Below are 15984 nucleotides of genomic sequence, written 5' to 3'. Positions count from 1 at the left end.
TTTATATGTATGTGTTCATGTGATGTTTGAAATCATTTCGTCATTTTTAACAGAAATATTTACAGATTTTTTCTAATTCTCTGTACTTGATCTGGTTGTATTTTCGAATTTTCAGTAGTGTACCTCTTTTTTGTTAAGAAGAAAGCATATTCATAAATGTGCCTTAATAAACAATCCATTTCACTATTTCAGCGTAATTTATTTTAAGAAAACAAGGAAAAACATAGACGCTTTCAATACTATGTATATTAATGTGTGTTAATAAATTGGATACATACTTTGGTCCTTAATCCAACAATGTTTGTCGCTCATTAAGACAGTTAATTCTACATAATGCATGCGCTATACATTAACAGATATCGCAGCATAGCAGGGTTCGGTGATAGCCCATCCACCTTCATAGTGTTCTGGTGCTCCGGGTATGAAAGCTGAAGAAGATTTTGGCTTCGTACTTGCGTTGTCATTACCTTATACACACAGAGTTCTCAGCTACGTACCAGTGAAACGCATTCCCTCTTGTGAAATGGTAGCACACAGTACGAAACAGTGGAAATCTTCTTAATGAGGAAGGTGTATGAAACGACCTACTTTAGTCAAGTGTGTTTTCAAAGGATCAAGTTGCACGTAGGTTCTGTAGTGGAATATTAAGTTTATCGCCCAACTATTTCCGAAGTTGTTGATTACGACGCTTGTTTTGGATGTGTTTTGCGTACAATTATCATGGCTATGTCACGCCGCTGGTGGAATGAATATTGAGGAAGTAAGTTTGCTCTCGTTATTACAGTAACACGAGTGCCTGCGGATATAGTCCTGAGTGTTGGTGGTTACGGCTGTAGTAGGAACTCTATGTAGTGTCTGGAAAGGGTAGCTAGTCACATAGCCTACACCAGAGAATTGGTTACAAAAGGAAATTTCTCTTATCGCAGTAAAGGAGAGTACCGGAAACCCACGATATCCACAATAAGAGACATACTGATTTATTCTTTGGGTTTTGCTCGTTCGATCATTTTATGTAACTTTTTCACATTTATGAATTATTATGGATACTGATTAATTATAACAGTGTCATAGTTAACTTCTCGTTTACTTATATCTTTTCAATTTATTCAATGACACTTTCTCAGCTGCATAATTACGAAGAATCTAGAAGGATAATTATGATTGATAATTTCAGAAGGTTGAGAAACGAAGCGATATGGTTTGTTGTAAGATAATGCTCCGACATTTGCTAGGAGGTGCTGAGGAAACCAACGAAATCGATAGCTCCTGGGCCCAGAAATTCCTGAATATGACCGAGAATGACACAGACTAACAGCGTGTTCGGCATATAGTTGATTAGTTGGCTTTAATTAAAGACTTGAGAGGTTTAAATTATCTTGAATGTAATATAATCTGGAATGTAACAGAAATTATGTTTGTATTACTTTTTTAAAGCATTCTTTTTATATGTAAATTATATATTAACTTTTATGACTACCTATATATACGCAATTGGAACTACGGGATACACTGAAAGCTACTGTTTCCGGTTTACAATTTTCCGTACTGTGTAAACGTAACACGGACATAAATAACATAAAACAAAGATTGCTGTTTTCTTATTGTGTCACCATGTAGACTGATAGATGTTGCCCTGATGATGGAGGCAACTAGGACCTCTGAAACGCTGGTAAACTTCTATCAGTTTACATGGCGCTACAACCCAGAAGAAAGCCATCTTTGTGCTCACGGCGGTAAAAACCTCAAATTTACCATAGATATATATTTATGCTATAAACAGAGATCTTATACATGTGTTGAAGACCGCGTGACTCACCGGAATGTTGTTAAGGAAGAAGCTGAGACTGGCTGCCGGTTTGGAGGGTGGCGAAGTGCAATTTGCACGCAGAGTGTCTCCTGGTTCATAGCGGTCGTGTTCCGTGTGGATTACAGGAGGGCTTTCCGGCAGCGCTGTAACACAAACACCATGCATGACACCGTGATGACCACACAACAAGCACTCTCTGGGGACGCAACCCATTGATGCAGAGAAATCTAATGAGCGGTAACCAAGGCCCGGAACCAAGCCTGATACACTGAAATTACTGCCATGGGCCCCCTCCGTACATGTTTACATCGAACTTTGTAGAAGACAGACAGGGAATTTCCCTGTGTGTGTTCTTACCGGTTATGACTGACACACCTATTAAAGATTCTGCTAGCTTAGACGCAGAAATAAGATACTATGTTTTGTAAAAATTTAAAGTCAGTAGTTATGAATGAATCAGTCGGTGATTAAGAATATTTCTTTAGTTTCGAATCTCACGCGTTCGTTATATGTTTAAATTTTCAATTACAGAGAGATAAAGTGAGAGGAAGCTGGGAGAAATTAAATAAAATCATAAATTTTTATTGTTTACCAAATTTTGCTATTTTGAGATGGCGTGGCATGTTGCAGGCTTTGGGGGTGCGATGATAAATACGTACAAAATGTTGGCTGGTATGCCTGAAGAGAAACAGAGTTCGGCTTTCCAGGGTATACATGGGAAGAAAATATTGAAATGGTTCTTTGAGAAATAGTGTGATAGGGCATGGACTGGATTCAGCTTGCTCAGGATAGGAAGAGGAGTCCGACTCTTGTAAACACATTAATGAATATTCGCATTTATAAGAAGATGGAAATATTTTGACCAGAGTAGCGTGTTATGAGCTTCCCAAGGACTCTGCACTACGGAGTTAGTTATTTGTTCCTCATTCTCGTTACGTGAAATTTGAGTGTAAAGTGAGTGACATTTGTGTCCTTTGTTTCCATAACTTTCCCCTGCTTTTTCAATTTAATTTATATTCAACAAGATATAGCCTACTTAAACATAAGTTAACCCTTCAGGTAAAGTGACAACCCTAATTACATTACTTTAATTAAAACATTGATACAGGTGCTGAATAAAAAATTGCCTGAATCCACTTAGATATATTGTATGTGGTTATTTGAAGACGCTCAGATTATGTAGCGTCAAATAATAGGATGACCTGTAAATAATATATTGCAAATGATGTGGAAAGAATTGATCCTGGTCTAATTTAAGGTTTGTCCCAGCATTTACTTATAGTGGCTAAGTTAATGTACGTAAAGCCTCAGTCACAACAGTCGGTCTGGAATCCTACAAGAATATAACTGATGGCCAATCAGAATTTGAGGAAGACGTGCTTACTAGCTGTGTTAATTAAGGTTAAATTTACAAATATTATTTGAAGACGTTATTGTATTTCAGAGTTTCAAAGCTAATAATTCGTTTCACCTTGGGTGATCCAAAATGTACTCGGCTTTTACAGACTTTCACCACATTCGTGAAGAAGTAAGTACCCTGATCATGATCTTATAAAACATTCTCGCCTGAAATGTCCCCAGCTGCTTCTGTATATCTCCTTAATGTTGCTTCCTTGGTTGAGGAAACCTGTCGTTTGATATTACCCAGGAGTCAAATTGTTGTTGACACGGCATGGCGTTAAGTCAGGTATGAATAAACAGTTGCTTTCAAGCGAGTTTATAGCAGGTTCCATCTGAGAGTGCGAGCACTGGATAGAATCCGATTACCGCTGTCACTCCGGCGGTAGTAACAAATAAGTGCACTTCGTTTCCAGGCCGACAGAGTTATGAGTAATGCCCGGCTCCTTTGAGTGGGATGCAACGAAACCCGCCTTTTTAATGAAAAATTCCTGATCCCAGATAGTGTAAGTCAACAAATGTGATATTAATTAACTCTAATAAATGTAGATGGGCGAAGCATGCAGCAAAAGAGATAAAATGTATAAAAAATGTCTGTCCGCAAACCCTTCGTTGTCGGGGGCTTATAGAGTCTGGATGTTCGTTTCCAGGAGTTTATTTCTGGAATTCATCTGAGGTCGCGCGTATGGGAGAGAAGAATAGTTTAATTATCTACTAGAGAAAGTGCGTAGGAAAGAGTAAAGAGGAAAGACAGCCGAGTATTATTGATGCTATGTTACAGTGCTGTGTACATACTTTGAATGAATTTCTCTGAGTTGTGATATGAATCATAAATAGATGTGGTTTGTGCTGTGAAATGTTGAAGTAAGTGGGTGTGTTAGGCGGAAAATAGTCTGGAAGGAAAACATGTTACCTTTCCCTTTGTATTGTGATATGAGGTGTACATGGGCATGACCAATCTCGCTCTATGCCTGAGGGAGGGGTGAACTCACGCCGAAGTGTGTCACATCTTGATTGATCGGATTCGAGTACGGAGAGACACAAATGAGGAATTACGGGATTTGTAGTAGAAAATGAGAACATTCTTCTTCTTTCAGTGTTGGAGTTGCCATTGGAGACACCAGAAAATGTTCCAGTTTTGTTTCAATTGTTCGTCATAATCCCATGATTATCGAAATTTAAAAAAAAATCATTTTACGTTAAGAGGGAGAGTTAGCCTTTAGGTTTGGCAGACAGTTTTACTTTTAACAGCTCACTTACGAAATGATTACATTTTTTCGCCGTTGATTTAGAAGGTTTAATTGCTTTGTTATTAGCAAACGGAGCTCTAATATTTTAATTATGAATGGGGTTAATTACCAAGAGTTCAAGGCTTCTTTATAAATGGAAATTGAAATAACTTGGTAGCATAAATCATGCTCAGTTCAGTGTATGCGCACGCTGTTAAATTGTAAATAATTTAAATAATTTTTAGTTTTGGATAAAGTTCTGGATACAGATGTTTTTTAATCCTGAGACTTTGTATTAATTTTCGAGACACGGATTCGGGTCATTTCTTGCTCGTCGTGATGAGCGAAGCCAGAAGAGAAATTTGAATTTTGAAAGTGTGATTAACGCATACATAATCTTTCCACTATTAATATATTTCAAGTTCTTGAAGTAGGCATTTTATTAATGATTTAACAAAAGATTGATATCGCTTTGCGACATAGTATTAAACGACGTATGCCCATAATTAAAAATCAGCTCGTCATTGTTTACTTATTCTGTACACCCTCACGTATTATATAGACTTAAAGTCCAGAAAGGCAGATCTTATTTTGGCGTCTTCAGTGGTCCATGTGGGGGAACAGAAATCGAATGAATGCAGAGATGGGATTTATGTGAAGGACAGAAAGTTATAGCCTGAAGGATTTGAGATATTCAGATAAGTTCGTAGAGAAAGGCAAGAAATACTGCGTGGACTGAAGAATAAGGTAAGAAATATGACTAGAAGGAAATTGCCAAAGAACAACCGGAAAGGGGGGAGGGAGGTGAAAGGAATTGCCTATGAGCTCAAGCAGCATACGTCATATTCTGTGAACTGAGGAAAGAACTTGTGGAGTAGAGTCATTGAGTTGAAGTTTATTCTACTGTGTCTTATGAAAACTATCGGATATCGTACCTTACCACACACTCATAGGACCTGGCCCAACGCGACTGGGGTGGAATAAATGTTTGTTATTTTAACGTTATCTGTATAACGTGTACCATGCAACCGAAATTTGTGCATTCAGTACAGATGGTAATAATATTTAAACTTGCCTGTGGATTATGTGAGATTTCACGGCGATTGAATACAGTCGTGTCTTATCAGGCAATGAGTAGGTTTAAAATGAAGTTGTGATCCAACGTTTCGGAGACTGTTATCATCAACCCTGATGATCATTGCAGAAACAGTCTCCGGAACTTTGTTCTCACACGCATGATCGACCGATAAGACTTCATTAGCGAAAGATTGTATGCGCAACTTGCAGACCTATTGAACCGTAGGCCTATGTATAAATGCGACAAAACTAAGCTCTCATATTCCTTGTAGACAGACTGAAGGAACGTGTACTCCACCCTCTCTATCCGTCTGTCTTCTTGTATCCTCATGCGAACGTAAGTATTACATTTTCTTTGGGAATTATCCGATTTTTATGTTTCCTCAAACATTATGGCTTGGGCTCACAGACCTTTTCCAGACTTTGATATATTCTTCCGACCTGTCTTACGTGTAACTCGTGAGCTTTTTCCATTGCCGCCAACGCTGGGAAAGCCTGTAGTTCAGTGAATCTGACGCCGAGGCTATAATCGCTAAGCCTTCAGGCAAGCTTCCCCGTTTATACCCCATGGGGAGGGAGGAATACTGCTTCTAGTGGATATGCCAAACGGGAAAAGAATATTTTTGTATAAAGATTTTAAATTCTAAAAGTTGTAGGTATGTTTTCTAACGGACCATTCAGGACATTCATTAATCTTCCCCTTTATTGTATTCTATTTGAAGGAGAAGGGAGTGCTGGTCCACAAAACATCGAATTTCTTTTAGGGATTCATATTTTGAATCACGGGTGATGGATAATGTTAAAAGAAATTGCTCGGACATTGACGGTACCAAGTTGTCACCAAATAGTAGAAATATATAAACAGGCATTGCAGATACATACACTTGTTACAGACACAAATTGAAAATATTACATTAAGCTGTGTGTGCTCTTGAAGTCGTACAAACCTTGGATTTTTTCAAATAGCCTACCTGCCTTAACAATACTAACATGGCGGTCGAGAAAACTTGTAGCATGGTAACTTTATTTTCATTGAATGTATAGTTTTTAAATTTAGGTTATGGCATTACGTAAATCTCAATAATATATTACTTTTTTCAGATAATATAACACTTTATTTATTTCTGTGTTACTAGACGCCGATAATAGTAATTCAGGTGGGTTACAAGATAATTAATAAATACTGAACTGAGATACTGGGAACGACCCGTTCTTCAAGTGCCTGAGAACTGCGGGTCCCAACTTTTCATTGGCTCGATCTATAGACATTCGGTAGGACTCCTTGGACGAGTGATCGCCCCGTCACAAGGCCTCTACCTGTACACAGGACAGCGCAACACAGAAAAACGCGGACAAACATCCATGGCTTGAGTGGGATTCGAACCCACGGTCTCAGCGACCAAGCGGCACAAGGCCCACGCCTCAGACCGCGCGGCCTTACGGACCCTACCGAATACTGAACTGGAATGAATGTGGTAGGAAATGTATCGTGACCTAATTTAAGCTGCTATCTCGGTGTTTTTCTGACCTTGCGGCCGTTAGCCTTGCCATACGGTCTGACCGAACTGGTTTCATAAAGAGTTATATCGGCGTAGCTCCATTAAATTGATTTGTATATATTCAACTTCTGTCTGATGGGGATAATTCTTATGTCACTTCACTATATTATAAATTGTATTTAAATCCAGCAACTTTTGGTATTGGAAAGTCAGGGATATTCAGAATAAAATCTCAACAGACTACATTTAACATAAAGGTAATGATATTTATAACGGATGTAGCATTCAAAGTGTTAAATTTTCATGAGATATAATATGTAACGGAAAACGGAAGCTTATGATGTTACGGAATGACAGTAGAGTCCCGATGACATAGGATTAAGTCTTAAGGACAGAATTTCATAACCCACGTTAGCGTGCAGGATATGTTTTTTGCTGTCGTACGCATATGACTACGCCAAATTTGACGTAAATCTGTGAGAATGAACCTGTTTTTACAGCTTTTTAACATTGACTTACGTCACCAAAACCGAAAATGTCCTAATCGTTGTACTGTCTGTTCGTTGTTAAAAGACTGGAGTAAAGTGTCAACATTTTAAATGATTCTGATACGTGTGTTTCGTACGCAGTTCACAGGAAACAGGTGAAAATTTCAAAAGGAAGAGACTCACAATTTGTAATCTTCGCCATATATATTGTTAGGATAATCAAATAAAGGAGAAAGAGATAGGCGGATCATGTTGCACGCATGGATGCGATAAAACGCGTACACAATATTGTGTGGATGTTTGAAGGGAAGAGACAAAGACAAAGCCTAGATAATCCTGGTAAGATAATATTAAAATGAATGACAGGGAGCGATTGCTGGAGGGTGTGGATTAGATTCATCTGGATGAAAATAGGTACAGGTGGAGAGCTCTTGTGAACGCGGTGATGAACCTCCCATCTCATGATAGTCTCTGCTACATTGAATAAACCATATATATTAACATTTATCAGATACATGATATAATATTTATATGAAAGTTTAAGTAATATTAGTTTCAAGAAACCACATATTTTTATTACAGTAGCAGTATGTATTAGTGTTCTAATTGTGGTATGCCTTAATGAGCATCCATACGGTAGGCCTACTCTAATTTCAACAATTAACGGTAGTATATGTAATCAACTGATACTATCGCTTTTCTCGTTTTACCCTGACTGCTATCCTAATTAACACCCAGGAACCTAGTAGAGATGCACAGTACGAAACAAAATCTAATACCCCTATTACAGTAGGGGATCGAATCATGTATTAAACGCAAAATCATCAGGTATCGACGCTGATAACTTTTTAATTACTCTTGCTTCAGAGTAACTTATTGGGGATTGTAATTCTAACTCAGTATGGGCTACTATTACCGAAACGTTGATTATTGTATCGCATTATGAAGAGTCCGAGTTCGATTAAAAACGCAGGCAATTAAATGATCCCTGTGTGTGATATTCGTATGTAAGATTTATTTAATTATAATAGAGTTGTCTGCTATGTGGATGAAGAACCAGGATTAAAAGTTGAGCGGATCGCAATTGTACAGAATGATTCAAAAGTAGCGCAACCCAAATGATAATATCACATATATTACGTGAAATTTTTGAACGTACGTAATAATTAAAAGAAAAACGCTGTGTGGTTACATTAGATGCTGAAAGTGTGCGCCATGCCCTTGAATACAGGCACATACGTTTTGACCGCGTTTGCAACAAGTAACGTCTGAAATTGAAGCCTCTACATTCGCCTTAAGTTCCTTCAAGGTGTTTATTCTTTGAGTCAACCTCACGGAATGAAAATTTGAGCTACGACATTCTGGAGATATCGCCGAAGAACTCCCACAAGAAGGCCAAGGTTCTATCAGACGTCTGACACAAGGCCTAACAGACACTGAAATACGTACTACTGCAATTAACTACGTGTCTATTGAAATGATTTTATTCTCAGCGCTTTGAATTCCTTACCACAGAGTATAGGAGCCATTAAAAGACCTTTTATGCCTTCTTCCGCTAGTACCACCATCCTCTGAATGGTTTCCTTTATTTAAACAAGTTAGGAAATGTACGCATAGCGGAAGTTAATGTAGAGATGGATGGCATATGACCTGAATGTCAAGGGAATTCCTGGAGAGGGTAAAAGAATGTAACATTTCATGTAAAGTGTTCGTTATCGTTGTTTGATCTTAACTGAAATTTTAAAGTGCGGTATTATTTAGTAAAATATAATATATAAATATAAAATTTATATAAATTTGTTTTCAGCTATTCTCCAGTTGTTACACGCGTACAGACTGACGGAAACACGGAGCGATTTTTATTAAGCGATCTATAGAGGAGCTGGAACATTGTTATGTGGAACGGAAGATAAAACCATTGCGGCCACAAACACTGTACATTTATATTTTGGCTTCATGTCGGAAGCTGATAAACTTGTTAGCCTACAGATAATGATACGAAAGCGGATATTGTAGGCCGACGAGTTTACAAAACGTTTGCAGTTCATCTTTTTCCGACGTAGATTACAAAAATGAAGACTGATCGAGTGTGTGACGTTATGTCTGTTCAAAGTCAGGCACTGGAAGTTTTAACGGCGAGCATTTTAAAGGGATGGAACAGTATAATTTTCGAAATTACTTTTTAAGTTCCTTTGTAAGTATGGAGGGCAAGTTAAACCATTAAATAAAGTATTCATAAAGAACGTATGAAATAGGACAATTGTCAAAAATTCTGACTTGTACGAGGGATTTTAAATTTGCAGACCTCCAGACGATGGCCGCTGGATGCCACTTTTGGGCTTAGAACTTGGATTGTTGTTGGCGTATCAGGCGCTGGACTTCAGCCTGGACTGTGCCAGCACTCAAAACCAGGTCCAACATTAATAATGAATCGCCATGAAAGCTTGAAATTCAGTGTTGACTTCTTTCTTCAGTATTAAAAAAACAGTTTCATGTGTTCTGGCCCTAGAATAGGTCTCCTCGAAATTAGATTCTAGCCATAAAAGTAGTGAATTTTAACAGAAGAATCTATACAAACAATTAAACAATTTTATCAAACCCTCAGCACGTAACAGAATTTAGAGTGATCTCAATTTATTAGTGTCATAATCCAGTAACTAAGTGAAATAACATTATGTATGTGCTTGTAAAGATATTTGAAAGGGAAGGAAAGAAAGGTTAATAAATAAAATTAGAAATTGTAAGGAAGACGCATACTCATATGTATTTTCGTGTCATGTGTGTATCAACTTCTATAACTTTCTGTATTATTGAGTCTTGAATACGAGTGTTAGAACTAAGTACGACTTCGGAACATTCATTACCTGTAGCACGTTACGGTTTACAATTGGTATTCGTTTTTATCTTCCAAACAATTTGACTAAGCTATTTAATATAGTCTGCTCCATGGGAAAGTTAACTTTTTTATATGGAACGATAACAAGAGTTATTACCGAGGCTTGAATATATTGTGGGTTGGAAGCCTTAAGGGAATCTTTTCATAGGGCTAGTTACCTCGCGGGTTATAAGCTGGAACAATTGGGTGGTAATATGATGTATTATGCACGTGGCACGTGAATTGTTTAGTGATGCTTAAGAGAATAAAACACATAATACGTGGAGTGTTTGGAGGAAATTAATAAAGGAGGCATTTTATGGAATATACTGGCGTCATATATCGTATGGTTTGATATGCTAATGTGTGTGGGGGGTCCTCATGCACACTTTTGTCCTGTAGCATTTTATGAATTAACCGCCTCTGAATAGAGGTAATAATGGCTTTAAAACAGCTAAATTAATTCTGCTCCGCAAACAATTGTTTTACATTTGTAGAAAACGTACAACCGCAAGCACGTATATTGGACACACGGAAACTTTTTAATATAATTTGGAGTATATTTATATTTAAAGAGTTTGGTTGTGTTGTTTCCACTTAGTACACACCCACATTAATTTATTCGTTCGAAATGTGGCGAGCCATACTAAGCATGAGGAAGAATGGAGTTTCAGTCGTGTTAAATGCCGTGTGTCTATATAGTTCTGTGTAGTAGTGAATATAACGTGCTGAGGTGTTTCTTTCTACATATACTGTTATATTCAATTTTCTGAATTTGGTATTGACACTTTTACAAAGTATCCTGAGTTCGAATCCCACTGAAGCCATGAATGTTTGTCCTCATCTTTGTGTTCCGCTGTACTGTGTTGGTATAAGCCTTGCAATGGCTGATTACCTGTAGAAGGAGCCCTGTCAAATGTCAAAACTGATTTATAATTACAGAAGTAGTTCTGAATTTAAACAGGTTACAGGCCTGATCCGTAAGACCTGATAATTATGTTGATACAAATTTTTGTAAGCTACTGCAGCATTCAGCTAAACTTTAGTCCATTAAAGTTGTTTCTTCCACCTGAGAGGTTTGTACATACGACATAGGTACTAATATAATACCTCCACAATCTAGACCAGTGGTATTCAACCTGGAGTACGCGTACCCCTGGGGGTACTCGAAGACATCTTAGGGGGTACGTGAAATTTAAAAAAAATATATATTATTTTATAATAAACACTGAATAATCAGTAATGTAATTTATTTAATCTATTTTAGAAGTAGATTATATACTATGTTTAACTTGAATTACACACCAACAACTTTCGGGGTACAAAGTTGAGGAGAAATTATATCTGGGGGTACGCGAACAAAAACGTTAGAATACCACTGATCTAGACGGCTGTTGTTTCAGAATTCTGATACGGAACATCTTTGGTAAAACGATGACTGGAATAGAACAAGGTGGTAACCTATAATTGACTCGTCTTCAGGATGGACGTGGAGGAGACGGCTCTACGTATGTATGGTAACTGCGAATGTATTCAATAAGCTGTATGGCCGAGAAGGGATGGTCCTTCCCTGGTTGGAAGAAGGGGTTTAACATCTTCTAACTTTATAAAGATACCAATTTACAAAATAATACATAGAGCCTCAGAAATGGACTCAGGATAGAATCAAATGTTGGGCTCTTGTGGAAACTGTAATATACCTTCGAGTTTTATGAAAGGGGAGGGTAAAATATATTGACTATCTGAGCGATTTCTCAAGGACCCTGTTCCGCGGGGTTACTTAATTAAAATGGAATGAAATTCTCTGATAGGGAAAAGTTACAGACTGTTTCAACTCTATGACGTAGTAATAACTGTTACAGCTGCTTCAACGTTCATTAACTCGGCATTCTCGCCACAGGGTGTATTAATTGGGTTTCGTTAAAATAAGCAGCATAAGCGGCCAACTCATATTCGCGAGGGAGACGAGGAAAGCCAGATTATTGGCTGTAAAGTCAGTATGCGGCATGAATGTCCTGCCATCGACCATCATCATTTTTCTTTGTCGTAAAGCAAATCAAGAAATGGTCTAACATACATTTGCTTTTCGTGTAGCTCTCTCGATTTCTTACGTACAAATCAATATCAGTAGATATATATCTGTTTAAGTCAATCACTTTCGCCCTGCCTGTTTTTCGCTTTGTTTCCTGATGGAATATTCTAAAGCAGAATAACATTTTCTGGATTAAACCCCTCCTTTAGCCAGTTTTGAAGTAGATAATCATTCGATGCGTGGGTTGAAGTACTCTAGAGAAGATGTCACAGTAACTGGTGGCAAAATTATAGGTTTTTTAAAGTAAAGGCCTTGTTCGAAACTACGTTTGCCGTTTGAAAATAATGTCATTTGCGAATGGCGTTGAATATTTTAAAGGGGTTTTTCGGCACGGTTTTGTATTAACCTTAGCGTAGATTATATTCATAGCAAATTAACGAAGTTGTTTTATGAAAAATATTTTCAGATCAATATCTTGTTTTAATCTGCATTCTTATACGCATACTGTAATGTTAATTCTAAGTCTTTCCTTGCAAAAGGTAAGCGCGTTTACAATTAATTTGTTACATTGAAATCTCGCTTACTAACATTAACCCCATATAAATTCGATACGTTCACTGCTGACTCTAATAAAGTTTACTTTAGTGTAGCTATGCCGACTTCATTGATATTTAGTGGCTTTCTCCTCTAAACTTCAGGACTACTATTGTATAGCGTACGTTCTGCAAATATTGTAGTCACAAAATGTGTACAAACAGCTATACACAGAGCCATTAAATTTAATCCTATTGAGTGAACTGAAGTTGCAATACAGAGACTAAATGATTCAAAGTGATTCATAGATTCACTAAGTGAGATTCATTCTGCGTAGTGTAAGCGACAGAAAACCTGTCAAATTGCCTATTCAACCATATCCTAATAACATAATTAACCCTTTCAGGTCGAAGCTTGTACAAATAATATTTAAGATTATAGTCCGTACCGCAAAGAAAGCACAGTACTTCACCATTGCATCGATTAGTTGGTTAATGCAATTTAGGGAAATGTCGCTGTTTATTCTCAGATCGACAAAATACAGAGTTACACGTTGTTTCCGTTGATGAAATCTGGATTGTGATATTCTGCATAATGACGCTGTATACTACTGCAAAAGTTTTAGAGGAAACTGTTTCTACATTTTCATTGTAAAGGATGGATACGATGGATGTCTGCAAAATGATGGTAACCACCTACAAGACTACATAGCGCCATAACCCAGAAAATCACATTCCAGTAAAATTACATTCGGCAAGGTTACTGCTACGGTTTTCTGTATTTATTGGTTACAATAAGAGGAATGCTTTTTTCGTTTAAATGATATTACAGCAGTGATTTCTGACCGACATAAATCGTGCTGAATCATCGTCTTCACACATTGCTGTATAGGCGAAGAAGTTTATTGCGTTTTGATAAAGAAGGACGCTCTGAAGTACCCGGTTACACAGCTTTTGTTTTTATACTTCCGGTTGGAAAAAGCCAAGGTTTATTTTTCCCCAACTTGAAACATCAGCGTGTTTTTATTGCTCCATAGCTGTCGTTGTAAAGTGACCGCTGCTGTATTTGCCTGACTGCTGTGTGGGTGTTAGAAGGAACATTTTATCGCGGGTGGGGCTGTGGCTAGATGCAGCGGTCGAAGAATGGACAGGAGCTAACTCTTTGCTTCTACGCACGGTTAATTTTACAACAGTTGAATGACACACCAGCATTTTGTATGTGGGAATATCACTTCTGTTGTGTAAGATATGGATTATAGCCGAGTGGTAAGTATATGTACCATCATCTTTATCAGTCACCAACCGCATATTGTTATTGTGAATTTTGTAATAACTTTTTTCTTCGTTGGCTCTTCTCTTCTGTTATCCTTCCTAATTCTCTCTGTCTTCGGCTTTAAAGGATTAAGAGAGATAATCCAAGGTTCGTGATATGTGAGGAGGGGACAAATAAGAACCGATTAGGAGTATAACGCAGGTAATGAGTTGGAAATACACAGAACGGGGGCTCTGTGTTTCTATAGAATTAGTCCCTTGTGACAGACTGTCTTTAGACCTCCGGTGTTATACATGTGTACATGATGGAACTGTATAGTGTAAATGCAAGATTAGTGGCGGTGTAGTTTGGTACCAGCTTCATGTATACCTACAATAAGGGCCGTAGAAGACGTGTCTGATTGCAATAAACATTCCCGTAGGCACAGAATATTGACAAATCAGATTATAGGCAGCTTCAACATAGGCAGTCATGTGACTGATTTACCGATTTCTTCATAACTTGCATAATGACTTTGTGTCATCTGAAGAATTTATATAGATTTGAATGTGATGTTAAAATTATTATAGACGTAAGTAAGTGAGGATATAAAGGAGAGATTGTGGAACATTTCGAGGTACTTCCCAGTCAACCACTCGAAAGCATAACAAATGTGAATATCCGATAATACCGTCGGAATTCGAATCGGGTACCTCCCCAATGCTGGGTTGTTCGTACGAAATTTTGATGAAATTCTTACGTCACTGCGTAACACAAAATGAAATTAATTTTAAAAAAACATCACTTTTGTTTGAAAAATTATTCTATATAATTAATAATTAGTGAAGGAAAATAAAATACTTCCTGATTCCATTCGAAGTTTGATATGTATTGTGATAAACTTTTTAAGAAATCCTTTGTGACTGTAATGATTTATTGCTACCCTCAATAAATAAATATCAGAAACCGTGAGGTACTCAGTATTGCATTCAAAGCATTTTAAAACTTTCCGTACTCCACTGGAGTAGGAATTGCAGCCCTTGCAGAATTGGGGGACGAAGCAGCTTGTATTACTCTTTAATTTTACGTTTGTGGTAAGAATATACATCCGCCGAAAATTGAATAAGTGATTTCCAAAGTCTACCAAGTAAACAAACATTGAGGTTACGATTTTAACGTTTTAAAATTCTTTGTTACTCTTGCCTGCCATAGGACGAAGTATTTCGTACAAATATGCCGTGATAACGTAAGGAGAAAATTTGATTATTTTAAACCTACTACGCTTGCTTATGTTATCTATGCGCGCCAGTGAAAACGCTGTATTTCCTCACATGGTGCTTCAAAAACTTACCAACTCCAAAGGACGTAACGAAAGAAGTGTATCGCAAATGAAATGAAGAAGTTCATGAACGGTGACTATTTTAGAAGTAAATAATAAAATCCAGTAAATGGTTTTCAGAATCTGAACACAAAGGACGACTCCTTTAAAAGAAAATTTTAAAAAAAAATACCTAAGCAGTTTTCGGAAGTGGCATATGGCTCTACGTTTCTGCGGTAAAGATTTGACAATTTCCAGGCGTCGGAACAACGCGTGCTTCGGACGTTAAATAATGCAGGTGGTATTTCGTCCCCCATCAGCCATGTCGATCTGCGTTTTGACATTTATTTACTGATTTATTATAAAACATGTGGCATTGGTCTCATGACATGAATGTAAACATGTCTGCTTGTCTGTTTGTCATAGCCTCTCACTAAATATCATAATTGTGTAACATGCTTTTCCACTCATAGTCG

At 37.4% G+C, this 15984-nt stretch overlaps 2 protein-coding genes across 7 annotated transcripts in view; one reads left to right on the top strand and one right to left on the bottom strand.

Annotated features, from left to right (window-relative positions):
- LOC110827981 (E3 ubiquitin-protein ligase sina-like) overlaps positions 1-15984 on the top strand; it is a 635101-nt gene that overhangs the window by 70050 nt on the left and 549067 nt on the right. The gene's annotated exons all lie outside the window — the stretch shown is intronic.
- Positions 1-15984, bottom strand: part of LOC110838474 (uncharacterized) — a 247961-nt gene that overhangs the window by 52401 nt on the left and 179576 nt on the right. The window contains exon 4 of the mRNA XM_087355359.1: positions 1817-1950. Coding sequence (XP_087211485.1) covers positions 1817-1950 — 134 coding nt within the window. The remainder of the gene's footprint in view (positions 1-1816; positions 1951-15984) is intronic.

This window comes from Zootermopsis nevadensis, unplaced genomic scaffold (genome assembly GCF_977971745.1).
Source record: "Zootermopsis nevadensis isolate Lab colony 2312 unplaced genomic scaffold, Znev_1.0 Znev_ptg000024l, whole genome shotgun sequence".
NCBI classification, from domain to species: Eukaryota; Metazoa; Arthropoda; class Insecta; order Blattodea; family Termopsidae; genus Zootermopsis; species Zootermopsis nevadensis.
This window is presented reverse-complemented; position numbering and strand designations above follow the sequence as displayed.